The 25,106-nt window shown below is 44.7% G+C and overlaps 1 protein-coding gene across 7 annotated transcripts in view; it reads right to left on the minus strand.

Moving 5' to 3' along the window:
* BRWD1 (bromodomain and WD repeat domain containing 1) overlaps nucleotides 1-25,106 on the minus strand; it is a 137,269-nt gene that overhangs the window by 109,000 nt on the left and 3,163 nt on the right. For 6 of the 7 annotated variants that reach the window (XR_008320365.1, XM_053312931.1, XM_053312930.1 and 3 more), the window contains exons 5-6: nucleotides 22,044-22,194; nucleotides 12,092-12,190 (exon numbers count right to left, since the gene is read on the minus strand). Coding sequence is in view for 6 of the 7 variants with exons in the window: in XM_053312931.1 (XP_053168906.1) it covers nucleotides 12,092-12,190; nucleotides 22,044-22,194 (250 nt within the window). In the remaining variant the exon portion in view is untranslated. Of the gene's footprint in view, nucleotides 1-12,091; nucleotides 12,191-17,815; nucleotides 17,951-22,043; nucleotides 22,195-25,106 lie in introns of those variants that run through there. The other variant, XM_053312935.1, reaches the window with a different exon arrangement.

Below are 25,106 nucleotides of genomic sequence, written 5' to 3' on the forward strand. Positions count from 1 at the left end.
AAGAATGAAAGGCAGATCCTACAAGTACAAACATTCTGGTCAACTCCTAAGCACAGGAGACAGCGTTCATGTCTCTTTATTGGAAGATGAGAGAGTACTGCCACACAAAGTATACTTTTTAAAGGTTTTTCCAAGTGTCCTTTAGGCCAAAAAATGTTAACCAATGAAGAAACCTTAAAACAGTCCGAGTCAGAACTGAATAAATTCAAACAAACTTTTTCTTTCTGCAGGAACTGAGCTAGAACAAAGCGCGAACCTTCAGTGAGACACATGCATTAGCGGCTGAGAATGAACTGAGCAAATGGTGCTTTGCCACCAAAAATACCGAGGGCACCTTGAGCTACAGAGCACTTTGGGGAGCTGTAAAACCCTTCCGCAAAGGCTACTGCACAAGCGCACTATACATGTTGGGAAGGATCCTAGATCACCTCAAATATCTATCTGGTATTGCAACATCAGAAGCAGAGAAGTATTGTATACCTGCACAGCTAGAAAAGAGAGGCATCAGTTTTGCATGCAAATTGGAGCAGAGCAGCTTACTGCTAAGTTCAGATTTTGGAGGACAACTCGGAAAAGGATAAAGAGTTTAGTTAAAGTTTTTCTTTATTTTACTGCAAGTCCTCTTTGTTAAAAGCAGGGTTTATTCAATTTAAATCAAATCGATTTAAAACATGATTTAAACCACTTCACAAGAGGACTCAATTTTAATGATTTAAATCACTAGTCAGCAAGATTCTATTTAATCATCATTTTCTAGTAAAAGTACATTCTTGTTGTCTAATATAACCTTAATACATATTCATAGATAGATGTTGGTTTCATTTTTAGAAGGCAGTTTCACACTTTTCATAAAGCTGTTTCATTCGGGCAACTGGGAGGATACACTCTGAAAATGTTTCCTCAGGATTGCATGAACAGATTTTATTCACTTTTGATTTCACTTACTATTCCCATCCCCTATCCCTTACATTTACTTCTCGACTCCTCCTCATTCAGGTCTATTCCATCATCCCAAATCCTCAGTTTATTGACTACCTTCGTATTTGCATTTTTAGAGAGGGGCAGGGCAAGGGCTTGACTCTGTATGTACCACATGTACACCACCTGGGCACTTTCCAGCCTAGCTGCTCAACAGCAGCAAAATGCCTCCATTCAGGCAAGTCACATTCAAAACATAAACAGCAGGAGGAGCAGTCTCGCAGAAACTAAGAACACAAAAAACTAGCAACTTTCTTACATCAGATATATGACGTCCTAACTCTGTATTGCAGCGATTTATTTCAAAAGAAGGCATTGGAAATGTGAACAGCATCCTGCTGTCCGCATAGGGACTGCGGTGTCACAGAGCAGGAAGTGTGGAAACATACTTCCAAGATACGACGTGACCCCATTGCAGGGTCTAATCTCGTAAGCACCCTGTAGAATAGGATTGATCAGGTCCCTTATGTCTCATCATATACTGTTCTTAAAACATTCACAGAGTATAACTTTAAGTTATGATTAATATTCACCACAAACTGTTGGAAGTGAAGGACTTTGTGATGTCTCTTGTCTCAATTACAGTGGAGGAGTGGTAAAACTGCCGCCCTGGTGGCGCAGTGGTAAAACTGCCGCCCTGTAACCAGAAGGTTACAAGTTCAATCCTGACCAGGGGCTCAAGGTTGACTCAGCCTTCCATCCTTCTGAGGTCGGTAAAATGAGTACCCAGAATGTTCGGGGGCAATATGCTAAATCACTGTAAACCGCTTAGAGAGCTCCGGCTATAGAGCGGTATATAAATGTAAGTGCTATTGCTATTGCTATAATATTCATGATGATATCTTTGATTTAGGTTCTTTTTTTATGAATTGTTATTTTTATAAACCCTGGTTAAAAGGAAGGTTCAGCATACCAAAAAAGTAACTAATACTTTAAGATCTAGTTCTTGTCATAAATGTCATCACTGTTCTCCAAGATCATACTCTATAACGAGATTTCAGCTACTGCACATTCCTGATTGGGTAACCTAAATGCAATTCAATTCTTTACAAAGGTTTGAAGGTTTTTTTGTTTTGTTTTACTATTGAAAGAATAAGCTCTCTTAGGACAATATCAGGGAACAAGAGCCAATTCGGACACCCCACTAAACCATGGTTTACTGGGTGGGGAATGTGGGGAATGTGGCTTGAAATTTGCTGAGCTCACATGCTCCAGCCACCTCCTCTGCTTGTGCACCTAGCAAAACTGAGGTTTAAACCACAACTTCACAAAGTCTAGAGCAGGCCCCCCAGCTGTTTTTGGACTACAAAATTCTCAGCCACAGCAGCCAATAGCCAGGGATTATGGGAATTGTAGGCCAACATCTGCAGGAGGGCCGAAGTTGAGCAGGCCTGGTCTAGAGCCAGGGCTGTTTAACTGTGGTTTACTAACCACAATGTCAAGCCAAGATTCAATTCTTATTTCTCATTTTGATTTAATAGTGGCTTGTAAACCACAAACTGTTGGAAGTGAAGGACTTTGTGATGTCTCTTGTCTCAATTACAGTGGAGGACAGACTAGTGAGTCAGAGGGCTAGAGGGTCAAGACACTGGTCATCCCTTCTCTAACATTATCCCTTTGATATGTAGATTGCTAATCTTAGGGACTTCCTTTCTTCCAGCCACTTACTTCCTCTCTCCCTTCTTCTTCCTGTTTCTTCTACCTTGCAACATGCAAGCTCCCCTCTCCCTGCACTATGTGTGCACAGATGCAGAATCCATCTGCATCCAGCTAGCTAGCTAGATTAGAGATCCTAACTCCTCACTTTCCTTTCTAGAATGGAGTTCTTTAATAAATGCCATATATATGGCATTTATTAAAGAACTCCATTCTAGAAAGGAAAGTGAGGAGTTAGGATTTGAAACTATGAACTGGCTCCGTTACTTTACTCTCAGCATACACGCATGCCTAACTTGCCAAATAGTTCTATTAATACACCCATAAAAGGTAAACTGAGGCAAGTAAATTTTGAAATAAAGTTAAAACTTTCAGGTCCGTTCTGGTAGAATCTTCTGAATTTATCTCATAGTAAAACACATCTTAACAGTCTCTCCCTATACCAGTTAACCCAGCCTTTCTTTAACGAGAGCAACATTCAGTAAAAGTGAAAGTAATGAGGAATGAGAGTAATGAGGAATAATAAATCTTCACCGCTCCAGCTCAGCCAAGTGATATGTATGGGAATTCTTCAAGTATCTGAGACACTGTTTACAATACAGTGTGTTGTGTTACTTGTCATGTATATGCCTTTTGGGTTGTTTGCTTTGCATATTTTATAACATTTTTATTTTTAAAATGAGAACACATGTATAATAGTAGAATCTTGTTTATATCTCCCAAACTAGAAATTATTTCCTTGTTAGTACTCCTGTCCTGTTTTGGCAGGGTAGACATATTTTTAGATTTTTTTAAAAATAAAATAAAAACCTTGACTCTTGAAGGTAAACCCTTCTGTTGTTATCATTTGAGCAAGAACGGAGCATTGGTTCACTTACCGTGAAGGCTTCTTCTAGTTGCTGCAGTCAAGGCCAACTCAATGGGTGAGTTGTCCTGTCCCTCGCATGCTCCTGGACAGGACTATTTAAATGAGCTAAAATAGGAAGCTTTAAGAGCCTGAGGGGGATGACCCCACCCAGTTCTTTCAGGCCAAGGTACCAAGCTAAGGCTAGGTATCGAGACACGCTCGAAGGAGAAAACATGAAGCTGAGGCTGTAGAGATTCCGGAATTCAGGGCTGTCTGGCTGAACAGGTACTGCCCGCTGTCCATAGGGGCGGAGGGCAAACTGCTATGGTCCCCCAGAAGTAGGGCAAGTGTCCAAAGCCAGGAGGGCCGAGATGGTCTTGACTGCAGCAACCAGAAGAAGCCTTCACGGTAAGTAGACCAATGCTCCATTCTCGGTTGCTACAATCAAGGCCATCTCGATGGGATATACCAAAGCCAGTACATCTCAGGGAGGAAGCTCTTGCCTACTCCTGGGGGAGCACCCCTTGCAGGACGCACCTGCCAAACGCCGCTTGGGCAGAAGCAGACAAGTCCAATTATTAATGTCGAGTGAAGGTAGAAGGATTCTTCCAGGTTGCAGCTTTGCAGATCTCTTAGACCAGGGCATTGGTAGAAAATGTGGCAGAAGTTGCTGATGCCCTTGTGGAGTGAACAATTATGTTTTGAGGTGGCCGGATGTTCTGTGCCTCATATGCTAGAGTGATGCATGCCCGAATCCACCTAGCCAGGGTTTTGGATGTGACAGCTTCTCCCATCGATGCTGGGAGGTAAGAGACGAAAAAAGAGTCTGTTTTGCGGAAGACCACTCCCTGGTCTAGTACCTTCTCAGGCAATGTCTCATATCCAGTTTTTGCCACAACTTCTCCCGGGGATGTTCTGGATGCAGGCAGAAAGATGACAGGTACACATCTTGGGACATGTGGAATGGAGAAGGGACCTTAGGTCGAATGAAGGGGTCGGGAATGAGGCGAACTGCGTCCTCTGTGAAAATACAGAATGATTTGTGTACCAAGAGGGCCCTTAGTTCGGAGACACACTTTGCGGAGGTGATGGCGATTAGGAAAGAGAGCTTTAGGGACAAAAACCTGAGAGAGATTTCTGTGATGGGCTCGAACGGAGGGTGCTGAAGAGCTTTCAAGACTACGTTTAGATTCCATGTTGGGCAACGATGCGCTGTAGGAGGGAAGAGGAGGATCGCCCCTCTCAGGAAACATTCTATGAGCAGATAAGACATGCCGGATCTTGCTGAGAGTCCTGAAACGAGGCCCACAAGGGAGGCCGCCTGTCTTTTCAAGGTGTTGTGTTTGAGACATTTGTCATGGCTTTCCTGTAAAAGTTGTAGAAGGTGGTTGATGTTGGTTTGACCCCTTGCTATGTTATGGTGGGCTGACCAGCAGAGGATGGCCCTCCAGGTGCACTGATATACTCATAAGAACGTAAGAACAGCCCTGCTGGATCAGGCTCAAGGCCCATCTAGTCCAGCATCCTGTTTCACGCAGTGGCCCACCAGATGCCGCTGGAAGCCACAGGCAGGAGTTGAGGGCGTGCCCTCTCTCCTGCCATTGCTCCCCTGCAACTGGTACTCAGAGGCACACCCTTGAGGCTGGAGGTGGCCCACAGCCCTCTGACTAGTAGCCATTGATAGACCTCTCCTCCATGAAGTCATCCAAACCCCTCTTAAAGCCATCCAGGTTGTCGGCTGTCACCACATCCTGTGGCAGAGAGTTCCACAAGTGGATCACACGTTGTGTGAAAAAGTACTTCCGTTTGTTGGTCCTAGACCTCCTGGCAATCAATTTCATGGAGTGACCCCTGGTTCTAGTGTTGTGTGAGAGGGAAAAGAATCTCTCTCTCTCCACTTTCTCCACGCCATGCATGATTTTATAGACCTCTATCATGTCTCCCCACAGTCGTCTTTTTTCTAAACTAAAAAGCCCCAGGTGTTGTAGTCTAGCCTCGTAAGAAAGGTGCTCTAGGCCCCTGATCATCTTGGTTGCCCTCTTCTGTACCTTCTCCAGTTTAACAATGTCCTTTTTAAGATGTGGTGACCAGAACTGTACGCAGTACTCCAAGTGTGGTCGCACCATAGTTTTGTATAAGGGCATTATAATGTTAGCCGTTTTATTTTCAATCCCCTTCCTAATGATCCCTAGCATGGAATTTGCCTTTTTCACAGCTGCCGCACATTGAATAGACACTTTCAACGAGCTGTCAACCACAACCCCAAGATCCCTTTCCTGGTCCGTCACCGACAGCTCAGATCCCATCAGCATATACTTGAAGTTGGGGTTTTTCGTTCCAATGTGCATCACTTTACACTTGCTAACATTGAACTGCATTTGCCATTTTGTCGCCCACTCCCCCAGTTTGGAGAGATCCTTTTGGAGCTGCTCACAATCCGTTTGGGATTTCACTACCCAGAAGAGTTTGGTATCATCTGCAAATTTGGCCATATCGCTGCTTACCCCTGCTTCTAGATCATTTATGAATAAATTAAAAAGCACCGGTCCCAGTACAGATCCCTGGGGGACCCCACTTCTTACTTCCCTCCATTGTGAAAACTCTCCATTTATACCTACCCTCTGTTTTCTGTCTTTCAACCAGTCAGCAATCCACACATGTACTTGTCCCTTTATTCCATGACAGCTAAGTTTCCTCAGGAGTCTTTGATGAGGAACTTTGTCAAAAGCTTTTTGGAAGTCCAGGTAGACTATGTCAACTGGATCACCTTGATCCACATACTTGTTGACACTCTCAAAGAACACCAAAAGGTTGGTGAGGCAAGATTTACCTTTGCGGAACCCATGCTGGCTCACTCCCAGCAGGGCCTGTTCTTCTAGGTGCTTTACAATTTTATCCTTGAGGATGCTTTCCATCAATTTGCCTGGAACGGACGTTAGGCTAACCGGCCTGTAATTTCCCGGATCGCCCCTGGATCCCTTTTTGAAAATCGGTGTTACATTTGCTACTCTCCAGTCCTCTGGTACAGAGCCCGATTTCAGGGATAAGTTAAATATTTTAGCAAGGAGGTCGGCAATTTCACATTTGAGTTCCTTGAGGACTCTTGGATGGATGCCATCCAGCCCTGGTGATTTGTTAGCTTTCAGTTTTTCCAGACAGTTTAGAACATCATCCCTTGTCACTTCTATCAGACTCAGCTCTCTAGCCTCCATCCCTAAAAAGCCTGGTTCAGGAACAGGTATATGCTCAGTATCCTCTGCCGTGAAGACAGATGCAAAGAACTCATTCAGTTTCTCTGCAACCTCTATATCCTCCTTAATAATCCCTTTCACTCCCTCATTGTCTAATGGTCCAACTGCCTCCCTGGCAGGTTTCCTGCTTCTGATGTACTTAAAGAAGTTTTTGTTATTCCCCTTGATACTTTTGGCTAAATGTTCCTCAAACTCTCTTTTTGCCTCCCTTATTGTCACCTTGCATTTCTTTTGCCAGAGTTTGTGTTCCTTTCTGTTCTTTTCGTTTGGACAGGCCTTCCAATTTCGTAAGGAAGTCTTCTTCCCTTTTATGGCTTCCTTGACGGTACCCGGTAGCCATGCTGGCATCCTCCTGGACTTAGTGGTACCTTTCCTCCTTTTGGGTATACAATCTAACTGGGCTTCTAGTATTGTGGTTTTGAGTAAACGCCATTCACTCTGGAGCGAAGTGACTCTCCTGATTTTCCCCCCTCAGCTTTCTTTTCACCATACTCCTCATTTTGGAGAAGTTTCCTCTTTTGAAATTTAAAATGTCTGTGTTTGACATCCTTGGTGATTCTCTCCCCGCATGTATGCTGAATTTGATGGCACTGTGGTCACTGTTCCCTAAAGGGTCGATGACACTGACATCACGCACCAGGTCCTGGGTGTCACTCAGAATTAGGTCCAAGGTCGCCTTCTCTCTTGTTGGTTCCATGACCAACTGTTCTAGGACACAGTCATTTAGCGTATCTAGAAATTTGACCTCTTTGTCCTGACTTGAATGTGAATTTACCCAGTCTATGTGTGGGTAGTTGAAATCACCCAAAATTACAGCCCTGCCTCTCCTTGACGCCTCCCTGATTTCCTCCTGCAACTCCCAGTCACTGTCGACATTTTTATCCGGAGGGCCTGTGAGCGGCGAGGATAGTAGAGGCCACCTTGTCAAATACGCCCTGATCTGTCAGGATCCGCTGCTCAGTCTCCATGCAGCTAGCTGAAACCAGCAGGGGTTTGGATGCGGGACCGGGCGTTGCATCAGGAGACCTGGCATGACTGGGATGTGCCATGGATCGGCCATGCTGAGGTGGAATAGCTCTGTAAACCAGGGGCACCTCGGCCAGTATGGGGCCACAAGTAGGACTTCTGCTCTGAGTGATCTGATGCGTCTCAGGACTCAGGCTAGCAGCAGGATTGGGGGGAAGGCATAGAGGATTCCCTGTGGCCATGGTGCCGATACAGCGTGGGTGCCCTCTGCCCTTTGACATGCAAACCTGATGAAAAATCAAGGAAGCCTCGTGTTGTGGGGAGTCGCGAACAATTCGAGGATTGGTCATCCCCACCTGCACGCCAACTGATCGAAAATGGCGGCGTTCAGAGTCTATTCCCCTTGGAGGAGGTCTTCCCTGCTGAGCCAGTCAGCCAGCAAATTCAGGTCCCCTTTGACATGGTGAGCCATCAGTGAGGTTTGGTGGCTCTCTGACCAGGACATCAGCAGGGTCGCTTCCATGTGGAGGGATATGGATCTCATGCGCTTTTGCTGTCGTGTTGTCCATCTTTATGAGAATGTCTTGTCCTGAGAGGTGTTCCTGGAAACTGTGCAGCGCCAGGTAGATGGCCCTCAGCTCGAAGCCAGTTGATGGAGTGTTGTTTCTCCTCCTGAGACCACTTCCCCTGAGCCAAAAATTGCAGGAAGTGGGCTCTCCAGCCCCTTGTGCTGGCATCCGTTGTCACAATGGTCTTTGGGAAGTCTAAGAACCATTTTCCTGCCAGTAGGTTCTGTGGGGAGCACCACCATAGGAGGGAGTGATGAACTTGCGGCATCTGACAGAGTAGCATGAGTCCCTTGGCTGCGATGTTGGCTTGGTGTGGCAAGAGGAACCACTGCAGTTCCCTGAGGTGAAACCTCACCCATGGGACAGAGTCTAGGGTTGATACCATCAGGCCCAGTAGTCTTGCCAGCATCAGCAGGGGGGCTGAGGGTGTCATCCATGCTCGGTTGGCCTCTGGAGAGGCTAACTCTCTGGACTCTGTCTTGTGGCAGGAAGAGGCGGTCCATCTGGGTGTCAATTAGAACTCCAAGGTGTAGTATCCTGTGAGCAGGAACTAAGTGGCTTTTCTGAGTGTTCACCAGGAACCAGTGTTCTCAAAGGGCAGAAAGGGTGAGCGTGAGGTCAGATTGTACAGTTTCCAGTTATTTTGATTTGATGAGCAAGTCGTCTAAGTACGCAAAGACCCTGACGCCTGGGAGGCGCAGGTGGGCCATAAGTGGAGACAGGATCTTCGTGAATATCCTGGGGGCCAACGATAGGCCGAATGACAGGGCCTTGTATTGGTAATCGACTCCGACATACTTGAACCACAGGGGCGAGCGACTGCTGGTGTGAACTGGGATATGGAGATAGGCCTCCTACAGGTCCACTGAGGAGAGGAGGTCCCCGTGTTGGAGCACCTCGGTTATGGACCTGAGGGACTCCATCTTGAACTTGATGCACCGGACCCATTTGTTTAAGAATTTCAGGTCCAAGACCACCCTTTTTGAACCATCCTTCTTGGGAACTGTGAACAGAATGAATGCCCCTCCCCACCTGGTCTGGGGACACCTGCTCTACCACGCTAATGTCCAGTAGGTGTTGGATAGAGTGCTTTAAGTCTATGTGTTTTAAAGTACAGCGAGAACACAGGATAGGTAGAAACCTGGGGCGGGGGTTCTATTCTGTAGCCCAACTGGATTGCATTGAGGACCCATTTGTCTGTTGCCGACTGCTCCCAGGCGTGGAAGAAGTCCAAGAGGCAGCCACCTCTCAAAACTGTTGATTAAAGTTCTGCCTGTTCCCTGAGTATCTAGGGAAACGTTGACGGGGCCATGATCCGCACTGTAGCTTGCTTTCTCTGTCCCGGCCTTTGTAGAAGGGGCAAAAGGAACAAAAGGACTGTGTGGGTCTTTGAAAGTTTTGCCTGTCTCCCCACCACGGGGCAGAGGGCATAGCCTTCCTTTTGTCCCAAGATTCCACGAGGACATCCTTGAGTGCCGCCTCACCAAAGAGTTTGGAGCTATCGTAGGGGACTGCTGTTAAGTTCGACTTGGAAGTCGTGTCTGCCTGCCAGGTTTTAAGCCAGAGGTGGCATCTGCCGACCACTGCAGCTGCAAAGGCTCGGGATATGAATCTTATTGAGTCCAGCGTGGCGTCGGCCACAAAGGCTTGTGCCTTCTGGAGCTTGACCAGTTGCTGTCTCAGGCATATTGGGTCTGAAGGCGGGTCGTTCAGTAAATCATCCAACCACAGGAGGCTAACTCTTGCCGCCATGGATGCTGCCGATGCCCGGGTCACCAGTAAGGTATTGTCGTGTACTTTCCTCATAACAAGTCCAGCCTTCCTGTCAGCAAGATCTTTTGGGGCTGCTTCTCCATCGCAAGAGATCAGAGAACCTGACACCAGTTGGGCCACTGGGGCATCGGTACTGGGAGTTTTAAGAAGGTCAGCCGGTTCTTGCTGAAAAGAGTAGAAGTGAGCCACGGCAGCCAGTGGTTTCTTGTATGCAGCTGGAAGGGACCATTCTTGTTTAATTGTCTCAGAAAAACAGTCAGGCATGGGCAACAGCATGTCTTTTGGTCTGGCCTTTGGAAAGACCAGGTCCCCTTTCACAGTTAGAGCAGCTTCTGGGATCAGTTTAGATTGCAGCCCGATAGTAGAGAGGACCTTAGTCATTAAGGGGTTAAAATCATCAGGCACAAAGAGGCGCTGAGAGATCTGTGCCATTTCCAGTTCCTCTGCTCCTGACCACTCCCCATCCTCTTTATCGTGGGCTATACCAAGACCTTGGATGCCTTCACCTGTGCCTCCTAGGGTCCCCAAGTTGTTCTCACCCATGCCCCCTAGGGCCCCCACTGAATCATCATCGTGTCCAGAGATAGAGGCTGCAAGCTTTTTTATCTTAAGGGGGGCAAGGTCCTGGGAGGTGGGGTCTGCTGATTCAGCCCTAGAAAGGTGCAAGGAATGTGTTTCCTTGAATTTGCTTTTAAGAACCCCTTTGCTAGTAGCCTGCTTGGTGTGTTTCTTTTTAGCTTTGGCTTTTTGGGGGGATGGCTCTGGTGAAGATGACTCTTCAGAGGATGAAGAAGGGAGTTTATTTTTTAAAGATTTTTTTACCCTTCTTAGGCAGTTTCAACTGGTATACTGTCTTTACAATGGCGTTGCGGAACCATGCCTGCCACTCCAGGGGGACTCATTTGGGCAGAGCAGGGGTTGAGGTAGAGGGGCTCACACCAGAATCCCACTCCTCCTGGAAAGAGCTCACCACTGTGCTGGTAGTTTGTGCCACGCGCTGCTGTGAAGTGGAAGTCAGTGTCGTCACTGGCATTTCAGCCTGGACATCTGTCTGTCCTCCGGCCCTAGCGCTGCTCGTGCTGCCGCCATTGCTGCCACTCTGCCCAGAGCCCTTATCTCGGCCTGGGTTGGGGGAGGGTTAGCCAAGGGACGCTTCTGAGGGTAGAAGCAGCCGCTGGAAGCCGGCACTGAAGCTGGAAGCCGCCACAGAGGTCCTCTGCCACCGAATGCTGCTTCCCGGCCCTTGTTGCTGTGGCACTCCGCGTCATGCGCCCTGCCAGCAGGAGACTAACAGAGGCTTCTCCTGCAACAGCCCACGTCTCAAGTTCCTGTTGGGGGAGACTAATGGGCACGTTTTCTTCCATCTGGTTGGCAGGATCTTCAGCGGCCAACGAAGATGCTGGCAGGGGCAGAAAACTGGGGGGGTCTGGATCCCACCTGGAATGAGGCCGTGGGTCGTCCCATGGGGATGCAGACATTCCTAAGGTGCCCCACGTGCTTCATACATGGGAGGGAAGGGGGGGTGAAGGAAGGTCAGAAGGAAAGAGGGTTTTTGTTTTTTGTTTAATAGGTCTATGGATGGAAGAAAAGAAGGGGAGAAACCAATAGGTAAAGTTAGGGAAATAAGAGAGAGAGACGTGTTTAAGTGGAAAAAGCAGGAGAGAGATAAAGAGAAACTGCCAGGAGCGACACAGGACCGAAAGAACTGGGTGGGGTCATCCCCCTCAGGCTCTTAAGGCTTCCTATTTTAGCTCATTTACATAGTCCTGCCCAGGAGCACGGGAGGGGGATAACTCATTGAGATGGCCTTGATTGTAGCAACCGAGAACAGACCTGTAAGCCTAGTAGCACACCTTATCTACAATTTGCACATTCACAACAGACAGAGGAAGTTCAAATTTTTGATTTCTTAAAATCTCAACAGCCTGGGTACAGGCATGTTTTGCATGTATGTTGCTACATCTCAGAGAATCCAGACTTATTTCAATATAGCAACAGAATGCTTACCACAAAGTTGTTTTTAAAATTTGTTATCTAGTCTATCAGCTTACCCAGATTTGGTGGTCTACCACAGTTAACAGGCATTTCAGGGGGTCTTCCTCTATGAAGGGCAGCAATGACTGAGCCCTTCCATACTGCATTTCTGCAATCTGTAAAGTAAGTATAAATACCTTAGCATTCACTTACAATTCCTTGTAGGATCACTTCATTCTCAACATGCACAAAGCAGTCTTGGTGTTTCATCAGAGATGTTAACTCAAAACAGAATTGATTAAAAACATTTTTAATGAGAAAATTGGTTTCTCATTTAACTACAATATGGTTAAGTTTCTAATTTTAAAAACACCCTGTGTTGGGCACCACAACATATTAGACTCAGAGGTACCAACCCAGAAGTATATGGAATTCAGGCCTGTGTCTGATTCATTTTATATTAAGAGTTCAATTAAATGCCTGAACTTGAGGGTGAATTGACACCCAGATCTGCCTGGGTAGTGCCTGATAAATGAATTGTAGAGGCAGGGGTAATCTAGCATTGTTTATCAGTGTTTGTGGAACTCACAAGAGACACAATGGGTCAGGCTTAATTACCAGTCTCACACTGCTGAAATTAACCTGCTGTCCAGTAATCCCCTTACCTCACTGACAGGATGCTTCTGCCTTAGTGAAATGTGCTGATTAACTTGCCTCACACAGGTACCCCTTTTTATGTTACTTTAAATATTCTCTTGTTATAATTACACACTAGAAAGAGGTACACAAGAAATAATGTAATTGCTGTCTCACACAAATAGAACTAATTCTCTCACTAACTCCTGACTTTTAACACCTTTTTGGGATGAGGTTAGCAAATCTGGGACAAGGGAAGATGCCCATTTGCAGTTCAGAGATGCAGATTTGCTTCGGGCAATGCCCCCCCATCTAAGTGCACAGTTTACAGAAGATGAGGTTCAGATCTCTCTGGACTGGCTAATATCCTGAATAATTAAAAGACATTATCTAGAAGGTAGCAGCAAGTTGTCACCTTTTGGGATCCAGAAAAGATGATGGGAGATCAAAGGAAGATACAACTATAAAGAATAGCTTACTGGACAGAGAAGTGGCAGTCTCTTGCCTACAGGCAGTCTTGTGCCTACATGCAATCTTCTGCCTACAAGCAAGACTTGCTCATGAGTCATCCAAGAGTTTGCTGCCCAAGCCGCGGGGCTAGAGGCAGGAACTCTGTCCATGGACAGGAACCGTCTATGACTTCCACTGCGCAGTGAGAAGTCAAGACTTCCCCAGCCATGGTGGTCTGACTATCAGCTGTGCTCTGAGCAAACTGCATGCTTGATCTAAAAGCTCCTGTCTCCAGCCAAAAGCTTCTCTCCTTCAGCTGAAAGCTCCACTGTTCTCAAGCCTCTGATCTGGTTAATATGTTGCCTCCACAAACCTTGGATCCCTCCATCCTTTCCCCACCTTCTCCTCCCCCCCCCTTCCCTCTACTAATTCCTGATCTCCCCAAACCATGCCAGCCCTCAGCTTTCCTTACCCCCCCTCCCTTTTTCCATCTATATCTGAATTCTTTTAGGCTCTAGGAAGATTTAATACACACACATATGTTAGTTAGGAACACTGGGTGAATATTGTTGCTGGTTAGGGTTGAAATACTGTTAGTAATATTGATAGAATGTTCTGCTTTCTGCTCAGCTAGATTGATGTTGTTATTCTTTTATACTCAGTAAAGCCCATTGAATCATTTAGGATTGGTTTGATCTCCTTTCTTCCTTGCGTCTAGATCCTACATGGTCACTATATAAAAGAACTTGGTGACACTATAAGACAGGCCTAATTTTGTATGCTAGCTAATGAGCATATTTAGTATATAAATCAGGCCTGGACCACAACACCTGGTTAAAAATACAAGCATGTAAAACCAGATTAGTGGCCTTATATCAAACACATTTGCTGACATCTGGACTGTTATTCAATAGTACTACTCAGGAGTTGACAGTTAATTTCAATAGGACTTCTGTCAATGAATTAGTCCAAATATCAGCCACTAAGCTAAAAGCTGCTTTTCCTGAGCATCTAAAAAGTGTAGATCAATCAGGTTTCATACCAGCTCAAGATCTATAAATATAAAAAGAACATTAAATTAAATAATATACAATATGTGAAGAAACTGAATATAAATTCACTCTTTAATTTTTCTGAATGCAGAAAAAGCATATAAGCCCACTCTACTCTAAAAAAACTGTGTCAAAAATTTAATTTGGAGCCACGTTTATTAAGTAGATAACAGTCATCTACTTGAATGCTAAAGTTTCATTCCCCTTCAGTGCAGGAGTGTATCCATAGGTCAGGTTGCTACTCCTACCTGCCCCTGAAACAGGGCCAATATCAAAGCAGCTCAACAGCAAATGCCCCTTCTATATAACCCATATAGAACGGGCATCCCCAGTATCTCCCAGTTTCCACCCTATCTAGCTCCAGAGCAAGAGCCTCAGTACCGTCTGTCCCTGTGTCTCTAGGAGAGAAAAAGAAGAAGGGACACAGCTTCATCAGCCAGACGGGATTTTCGCTTTTAGCTCGCCAAACCTCGTGTAATCACTGGGACGGTGGAGTGCAAGGAAAGCAGCAAGAGAAAGACTTCCCTTTCAGATGATTCTGTCTCTTCCACCCTCTGTGAGCTGTGCAGAACTCAGGCAAACTCCAAGTCCAAACCAAAGAAGTGCTGGGACTCTAAGGCACAGTCATGGTCTTCCAAAAGGAGAAGACCCCGCTTGCCCTTCCAGCTCAGCAGCTGCTGCTGCTGCTGCTGCCCAATCCCCCCCCCCCCCGATGGTGGTATTGGCTACATATGCAGCAGGAGATGTTGGGGGCTCAGGAAGTCCCACAATCGCCCCTGAAGGCCTGGAGGAGGACTGTAACGTTCCCAAGGACCAGCATATGCGGCCTAGCCAGGATACATCAGATCTGGTGAGCGTTGGCAGCCCCCAAACGGTCCTAGGGTTCAAAGAGCTCAGTGCCGGTGTGGGTGGAGGAAATCCCCAAATATATCTGAGTATAATTTAAGGAGTGGACCTAGAGGAGGTTCAGAAGCAAGGAAAAGGCCTTCTCCTTACCAGCTCAGGAGAATTCAAAAAACGGTGGGAAAATCCTATTACAGAAGCCTTGGCCATGACTTTGCTGTACCAAGGTCTGCAGGCACTGCCACTCCAGAGAAGCAAAGAGAAGTCTGTTTGCTCCTATGAGGGCTCTGATCAGGGATCATCCCAGCCATATAGGACACTCATACAGCACAGAGGCACCCACCCTCTCTCCTCAAGTCTCTCCAGCCCCCCAGGGGCCCATCCTTTTCTCCTAGGGTTCCCCAGCCCCCAGGGCTCCACTCCACCCAGATCATATTGATCTCTCCCATCCCAGGTAAAACAGACAATTTCTCTTCAGGCAAGAAGTAGGGTGAACTATGTGAGGAGGAAGCTGGCCTGGTACATTCTGTAGTTCTCAGGATTTTCTTCGTGGGAGATTTTGCCAGGTTACTACACAAGGTCCACAGGACCCTTAACCTAGAAGAGAAGGAGTGTTCTCCACCCACAGAAACAAAGGGTAACCAAGTAGTCTTTCTACCTTCCCCACCCACTGGGAATACTATCCCATGCCTTCATCATTTTACACAGACCATCCATTCAGAACAGTCTAACCCAGACAAGGGCAGGGGTTTTTCAGGTACCATGAAGTGCTTTTATCTGGCCCCAAAGGCAATCATGGACATGCTGATGGTTCTTTTGATCAAGGTGCCCATAACTGCCTTGGTTAAAAACCAGGTATTGCTCTAGGATTGGAGATGAATTGTTAAGAATCCAGATGACAGAGGTTGTGCTGCCATTTTGAGGCAGTCACATGTAGCCTTGGTCCTGGCCTCAAGAGCTTCTATAACTTCATCCATGTTTACCGAGGCATCCATGTTCTGGTTAAGGAACTTTTCAATGGGTTCCTCCAAGTAACTCCAAGCTGAGGTAAGGAATGAACAAACTGACAAAAGCTACTGCCTGCATGGCAGATGCTACACTAGGTGCCATGAACCCTGGTATGCAATGTGACCATTAGGAAACACTTAAGCCTCAAGAGTTGGAAAGCCGATCAGAAATCTCGTTTCAACCTAGCTACCACAATCTTCAAGGGTAGCAAGTTATTGGTTGAAAATTTTGACCTGGTTCTGCTTGAGAGCCAGCTTGAGGCACCTCCTCCTTCCAAGAATAAAAAAAAAACCCAGACAAAATGTCCAATTCTTCCTTTCAGATACCCAGATCCCTCTTTCACAACCAACCCTGGTATAGGCAAAGTCAATGGAATAGGCCTAGGCCATCCTTTAGGGATAGTGCCCCCTTCAAGGGTATCTAGAATTCTTAGCCCAATAAAGGGTTCAAGCTAGAGACCTCCCGATGATTATGAGAATGTCATTCCACTGCGGGGGAGAGGTCAAAGTTTTGCCAACCACTGGAACCTATCATCCAACCAATGGATGCAGCAGACAGTCAGTCAGGGTACTCCTTAGTATTCAGTATCCAGTCTCCAAACAGATTCCCCGAGATCCCGCGGAAAGGAGAAAAAGAGTTTTATGTTTCTGACAATTCATCTTCCCCTGCAGATATAGGCAACTGAACCTGTTCCTCTTATAGAGCAGCATCAGAGAGTGTACTACATCCTGTTTATCCAGAGAAAAATGGATATTGGAGCACCATACTAGATATACAATTGCTAAACAAGTTCATCAGGGGAGAGGATTTTTCAGATGGAGACTCTCCACTCCATTTTAGCATCACTCCAGGAGGGGGAGAAGTTGACCTCAACGAGGCTTAACTCTGCATTCCTATTCATTCTGCCAACACGTTTCTCAGGATCATGTACAACAATCAGCACAACCAACACTGCACCCTTCCCTTTGGTCTGAGCCCTGCACCATGGGTGTTTACCAAGGTCATGGTGGTACTCATGGCGATTTGAGGCCCAAAGATGTGCATTTAGATTCTTCTCTAGATGATCCAATCAACCTCCAGACAGCAAAGACTTTAGAATGTCCAACAGACACTAGACTGCCTGGAGACATACAAATGGATTTGCTGTAAACAGGCAGAAGGGTTCCAGCACCTGGGTGCTGTTATAGACAGGAGCAGGGGCCTGGTATCCCTGCCTGACAGCTGAAGGGACAAGTTCATAAGGATCTGAAATTCTCTAAGGAGCAACCAACAATGTCAAACCTATGCTCAACTTCAGGGATCCATCGTTTCCCCCATAGAGATAGTTCCCGGGGCAAAAATTTTAGTACACCCACTTCAGTGTTCTCTGTTGCCTTGGCAAGACCAGAGCTCCAAGGAGAGCCACAGTTCCACCTCAGGTAGTGGCATCTCTGGAGTGATCTGTGGGTGGAGAACCCTACAGGGGATAGACCCTCTATCCACGCAAAAAGCTAGAATTTACCACTGACCCCATTAATTGGGGGACACTTTTGCATGTTCTGATCTATGGATACACTCCTCAACTGAGGGAGAATGAATCACTGGCACTTACCTGAAAGGTCATTCTCCTTAGTGGCCATAAGTGTATCCAGCACACCCAGTTCAGTGTCATGTCTGTCTAGGTCTTTGCTTTCTGCTGTCGGGCAACTTCCTTTCTGGGGAAGGCCTGTCATCTCTGGGGTGCTGCACTAGTCATAACTCATTCCTTGTGGGTCATCCATTCCTTTGGTTTTATTGTATTGTTATTGTTTCATTTACCAGTGTTATCGTTGTCGGCTGTTGGCACCAGAGCAATTCAGCAACTTGGAATCTGGAAGGCAGTGGGTATGTCCCTTCTACATGGATTATGTAAGCCGCTTTGCTATTGGCCCCGTCTCAGGTGCAGATAGGTAGGAGGAGCAACTTGACCTATGGATACACTCCTGATCACTGAGGAGAATGACCTTGCAGGTAAGTGCCAACAATTCATTTTTACTCAATGGCACAGAATTGGGCTATACGCAGATGGTATAATATTATATATTAGTATAATAGATAAATCTATGAAACCAGATACAGGTGAAACTCAGAAAATTAGAATATCGTGCAAAAGTTCATTAATTTCAGTAATGCAAATTAAAAGGTGAAACTGATATATGAGACAGACGCATTACATGCAAAGCGAGATAAGTCAAGCCTTAACTTGTTATAATTGTAATGATCATGGCGTACAGCTCATGAAAACCACAAATCCACAATCCCAGAAAATTAGAATATTACATGGAACCAAGAAGACAAGGATTGTAGAATAGAACCATATCGGACCTCCAAAAAGTATACAGTGTACTGTGCTGGACTGGCCAGCAAACTCGCCTGACCTGACCACATAGAGAATCTATGGGGCATTGCCAAGAGAAGGATGAGAGACATGAGACCAAACAATGCAGAAGAGCTGAAGGCCGCTAATGAAGCATCCTGGTCTTCCATAACACCTCACCAGTGCCACAGGCTGATAGCATCCATGCCACGCCGCATTGAGGCAGTAATTGCTGCAAAAGGGGCCCAAACCAAGTACTGAATACATATGCATGCTTATGCTTTTCAGAGGTCCAATATTGTTCTATTCTACAATCCTTGTCTTCTTGGTTCCATGTAATATTCTAATTTTCTGAGATTGTGGATTTGGGGTTTTCATGAGCTGTACGCCATGATCATCACAATAATAACAAATTAAGGCTTGACTTATCTCGCTTTGCATGTAATGCGTCTGTCTCATATATCAGTTTCACCTTTTAATTTGCATTACTGAAATTAATGGACTTTTGCACGATATTCTAATTTTCTGAGTTTCACCTGTAAGTTTAAAACTACATGTGGGCAGGTGGCAGGCTATAAAATGATAAAACAGAAAGAGTCACTTTTATACTAAGAAACTAGATGCCAGTGCTAATAGCTGGCTATATGTACAGTGGAAGGAAAAAATGAACAGGTATTAGGCTAAATAGTAATAACAGCCATTTATATACAGATAATTTTTGAACTTTAAAGAAGTCGATACATGAAGATTTGGACTTCTGTTCTCTTTTTTGGTAAGAATAAATACAGAAAATTTTGGTTTGATCAAGGCCACTTACAAAAGCCCTAAGCTATAAAGAAAATTGCTTCAAGGTTATTTAAAAATGCTATGTTCCTTGTTTTCTATAATTCTAGCGGATGAAGCCGCTCTGGGAGGAGCAGAAGGTTTCAAGTTCCCTCCCTGGCTTCTCCAAGATAGGGCTGAGAGAGATTCCTGCCTGCAACCTTGGAGAAGCCGCTGCCAGTCTGTGAAGATAATACTGAGCTAGATAGACCAATGGTCTGACTCAGTATATGGCAGTTTCCTATGTTCCTATGGTTGTATCCTAAGAATGCAGAGCTTTCTAAGACCCACTGATTTCAATGGTGATTAGTCACGACAAACTTTCTTAGGATGCAATAATATTTTTTCTATTTGGATTTTTTTTTCTTTTTTTGTTATCAGTTATATAGATAATGGTGAAAATGAAAGACTTAGCCCATGGGACATGGAACCAATTACACAAGATGGTATGCAAAATTATTTCACATTTTCCTTACTAGTCCCCGCATTCACACAACATCAGTGTGTTTTCAAGTTTTACACCGTCAGTTATTTTGTTAAAGAATGTTAGGATGCTATGAATGTTCTAGAAAACATATGTTTGTTTTTTAAATCAATTGAATGGGATTCTCCTCCCAGCACTGATATTTTGACAGTGGCTTACAGACTGCACACACCCCATGGATTCAAGAGCAAGGCGTATATGCTGCTTTCGAGCCAATGAGCTTGCTGCCTGAAAATGCAGAGCTGTTCTGGACCATGACTAAGCAGTACATCATCACTATTCCATTATTCCCAGCTGCAATAGTAGTATGCAACTGATAGATGCATCTGTATCATATTTGCATTTCCCATATAATGTGCTTCCCAGGCGACAGATATGTGAGCTTAACACAAGTCAGTGGCATTTTTACAGTGATTGATACTTTTCAAAATATCAAAGGAGGTAATTTTGCATACTATAACTCAAGCACAGCTTTGGCGTGACATGCAGCCATGTGTATTAATCCTTACGTTTTTTAAAAACCCCAAAGCAACCTTAAAGCCACCTAATGGCGCAGCAGGGAAATGACTTTATTAGCAAGCCAGAGGTTGCTGGTTCGAATCCCTGCTGGTAGACCTATACTGGGCAGCAGCGATACAGGAAGATGCTGAAAGGCATCATATCATTCTGCGTGGGAGATGGCAATGGTAAACCCCTCCTGTATTCTACCAAAGACAACCACAGGGCTCTGACTTAACGGCACACTTTACTGTAAAAGCAACCTTGGGAAGCTACAAATTTGAACAAAAGAATATTAAAGATAAAGGCCCATTTAAGCCTCACTTGTTTTTTCCACTCAAATTGCACCACCCTCCAGCTGTTTTGTGATCCATGGGAGAAAAGAAACAGGTACCAATATTTTTTCTTTCCTCTATGCATTTTTTTTTTAAGTGGAAAGACAACCAGAGAGAACAGAGTTAAATAGCTTTCTCCAGTACCACCCTGTCCCTGTTATTCCTCTCAGACTGGAAAGATGAATAAAACCTTCCATCATATCCAGACTATGGATAGGAGGTGGGATTCTTTGTGTAAACACTGGCAGAAACTCCAGAAAAATTTCAACTGAAGCAGCCTTGTATTCAGAGTTAGTATCCATCACATGCCCAATGAAAGTTACCAAATGTATGGCAGGGGTATTTTTTTTTTTTAAAGAGACAATGTTTAAATAATGCTAGTTAAGAGATTGGACATTGGATACAGGACTATGCGCTCTCCAATAGCCATTCTCCTCATGACTGGCCAAGGGATTGGTCAAGGTTAACCATAGTTAATACTAGAGGAGATGCAACATCTAACCATTGTTAAAAGGGCAGCAAGTGTTTCCACTTGAGAGGAGACCACACACTATCCTGAGGCACGCTCCCAGAACCCTAGTCATGGTTAAGGAGCAATTACAATTACATCTGCCCTAGCCCTTGGAGATGTTCATAACAGTGATACTGCTGAACTTTTTCCAAGCACACCTGCATCAAAGCACCCTCCCACCTATTTTTTGTGTGTGGCCACAATAGCAGCAAAAGGAGAACAGAGGGTAGTTTATCTCCCTTCTTCTCTTCAGCATGTTGTGATGGCTGCTTTCCAAATGCAAGGAGTGCTGGCAATTTTAGTTTCTTCGATGCTATTACCATGAATCATTAAAACTGGTATTAGTACAGTTTGCAGTACTTCTTGCATTTGGCACAATCATTATATTGGACAAGGAATCAGGAGGAGGAGACACAGCCCTGCATTCTCCTTTCACTGCCACTAGAACCACAAAAAAGGTTAGCACAGGAAGAAAGGGCTTGGTAGGCATGTTAGTAGTTCTGGGTCTTCACAGGGGAATTGTATCAGATCCAGTGGCACTCCTGATTATTATATCAGTAGTTACAGGGGTTATTCAAACAGGGTCTGAAATGGGAAGGGTTCGGCCATAATTAATAATGCAAAAGGATAGCTCTACTCTATTGACTTCTCAGTCAAATACAGAGATTCAACTGAAATTCTTCTCACATTGTACAGAAATTCCCATTGTACAGAATTCCCATTCCAACAACTATTGTTCCTTTATGGCAGCAGAGGCAGGCACATAAGACTATTCAATGTTTGTGGCAAATTAAGCACGCAGAACATGTGAATAGTCATGTGATAGTTTTCTTTAGAAGATCTAAAACAAACATTCCAAACCAAGATGCCAAAATTCAGCATTTCTATGCAACTAGAGTAGGTTCAAAGCTTAATGTGTGCCAGTGGAACATATTAAATGCATAAAGATGCTGATCCATCCTAGTCTGAAAACCTGGTATGTACCTAAACATATGCAAAGCTTGTATACCCTTGAATCTAGCTTAACTATGCCACATAAAGAAATTGGAATATACCTTTTGCTGTACGGAGCAAGGACTGCTTGCCTGCACCCAGCAGTGAATTCACTCTCGGAATGCTGGGTGGAATCTCCTTATCCAGTATAGGGCCAATCCGTTTGCAGATCTGTAGCAAGTGATCTGGAGCCACATGTTTGTTAGATAAGACCTAATAAACAACAGAATTTACCTTTAACATAAACTAATTCATAAATACATTTATATAACCCAAATATTATAGAAGCAAGTTGCACATCATATAAGCTTTCTTCCTTCCATCAAGCATCTACAAAATGCATTTTCTCTCTCTAATATGGGATAGCAATTGTCCCTATTCATTCCAGCATTGTGTCTTTTCTGGTGGCTGTAGCTAGTAGGTGCATGTGTTTTAAAGAGTGAGCCCCTTTAGGATGAGGGAAATCTTTCTGTTTCTTTTGCAATGTAAATCACTGCCAGAACTTCTTGTTATAGTAGTAGTAGAAAAGCAGTATATAAATATTCTAATTAAATAAAAATGTTAAGTATGAAGAACAGATTGTAAAGTTTACAGAACACTTGCCTTCACAACTTAAAGGTACACCACCTTTTACAGAAGCTTATATCATGCTTCTCTAAGGATTCCCAGAATGAATATACAAGGACTGGTAACCATACATTCAAAAATGTTCAATTAAAAAAATTCAGCTCTATTTGCACATTTGAAATTTTGCAGTTATTTGTGGTGGTGGAGTTTTTTGCACAAAAATCACAGATTTAAATTTGTCAATCTACTACAACTAAACCATCCATAATGAGGCAATGACCTTAAATATAATCACCACAGGTCCCTTTGAAAACCATAGTCTCACTTTTTCTTCATTTCCCAACCCAGTTAGTTTTCTTGTACTCCATCTTTGCTTTACATTAATCAAATCCTGCCCTCTCCATATACCTTCATTGCAGGAAAACCCCATTATTTGCAGGGGTTCTGCTTTGCGGGGGAGGGGGGCACGCAGATAGCAAAACTAGATAATGGGACATTAAAATAAATGAAAATTGGGGAGGGTAAGTTTCTCCCCCCCACCAGCACCAACCTTTTTCCCCACCACCACCACCGCCTTCTCCCCCTCCCACCCACCGGCCACCACTTTCTTTGGCTGCCTGGCCACCGCCATTCGCCACTGTTTTCTTTGCCTGCCTGCCAGCCAGCTACCACCGACATTTTCTCCCCCATCCCCAATGCTATCTGGGCAGTTGCTCACGAACTCTCATGAGAACTGCCACGCTGGGATTAGTGACGGGTGCGCCTAAGAGAAATAGATGGACAGATGTCATTTTAAGATGATGTAAAAGCCATATTTTCTTAGGACTAAAAGCTGATAAAAATATGTTTCCCTTCTCAAGTGTAAAAAGTCACTGCAACAAAAAAAAGAACCATAAAAGGATAAGTCTGCATAGGATTTTTAAAAACAGGTGTTTCAGAAACATACATTTTCAAGTTAGCCAAAATATCTTTCATGTCTGTGCATGCAAAACAGCCTTTTAAAACTGTATTCAACATTTCAAAAGCGAGGCACAAGACTGAACTGCAGAATGGTAATGCAAACACACTTCAGGTAAGGATGTAGCTATAACTGAATGGGGGGGGGGCTGGGCCCTTGAGAGGGCCCCCTGTCTGAATCACAATTCACTCTTCTCTCTCCCTCCCACTGCTTCAGTTTATTGGCATGCAATTGGCTTCAAGTCAGAAGACATGTCTCCTCTTCAAGTGAAGAGGAGTTTCCCATGGCGTGTTTTTCAGTTTCCCAGAGGGGTGTGTGTATGGATATATATGAGAGAGAGAGTGTAGGTGGGAAAATTAGATAGAAATATTATTGATGTTGTATAGATGAGGCAACTGCAGCAGGGTGTGTGGGTGGGTGGGTGTGTATAGTGTTTCTAAACCAGAGGAATATATGCACACATGTATGTGAAACAGTCTCTGTGCATGGGAAGTACAGTATGTGATATTTAGTAGCTAGAGAAGAGGTGTACCAACAATGTTTTTTAACCATGTCCTTATTGTTCTTCTTGCAGCAAACCCATGGCGGGGGGGGGGTGAGGAAAGCAGGAGGTGGATGTCCTGGGATAGAAGGGCTTCACTTCTTGTCCCAGGGCTCACTCCACCCTTACTACACCCCTGGTTTCAGGTATGTTGTCAACAAGAGGTATACCAGCACAGAATTTGGGATCAGGATTCTAAGACAGTATTTTCTGTTAGCACAAATTACATCTAAGATAACCCATCACCATGCAAACTAAAGGGGCAATCCAGGAAGTGACAGGCCAGTTAGCTTAACATCCGTTCCAGGCAAACTGATGGAAAGCATCCTCAAGGATAAAATTACAAAGCACATAGAACTACAGGCCCTGCTGGGAGAAAACCAACATGGCTTCTGCAAAGGTAAATCTTGCCTCACGAAACTTTTGGAGTTCTTTGAGAGTGTCAACAACTATGTGGATAAAGGTGATCCAGTTGACATAGTACACCTGGACTTCCAAAAAGCTTTTGACAAAGTTCCTCATCAAAGACTCCTGAGGAAACTTAGCGGTCGGGATAAAGGGACAAGTACATGTGTGGACTGCTAACTGGTTGAAAGACAGGAAACAGAGGGTAGGTATAAATGGAGTTTTCACAATGGAGGGAAGTAAGAAGTGGGGTCCCCCAGAGATCTGTACTGGGACCGGTGCTTTTTAATTTATTCATAAACAATCTAGTAGCAGGGGTAAGAAGCAAGGTGGCCAGATTCGCAAATGATACCAAACTCTTTCGGGTAGTGAAATCCAAAATGGATTGTGAGAAACTCCAAAAGGATCTCTCCAAACTGGAGGAGTGGGCAACAAAATTGCAAATGAGTTTCAATGCTGGCAAGTGTAAAGTGATGCCAACATTGAACGGATGCCAACGAAAAACCCCAACTTCAAGTATACGCTGATGGGATCTGAGCTGTTGGTGACTGACCAGGAAAGGATCTTGGGGTCGTGGTGGACAACTCATTGAAAGTGTCTACTCAATGTGCGGCAGCTGTAAAAAAGGCCAATTGAATGCTAGGGATCATTAGG

This window comes from Hemicordylus capensis, chromosome 3 (assembly GCF_027244095.1).
Source record: "Hemicordylus capensis ecotype Gifberg chromosome 3, rHemCap1.1.pri, whole genome shotgun sequence".
Taxonomy (NCBI): domain Eukaryota; kingdom Metazoa; phylum Chordata; class Lepidosauria; order Squamata; family Cordylidae; genus Hemicordylus; species Hemicordylus capensis.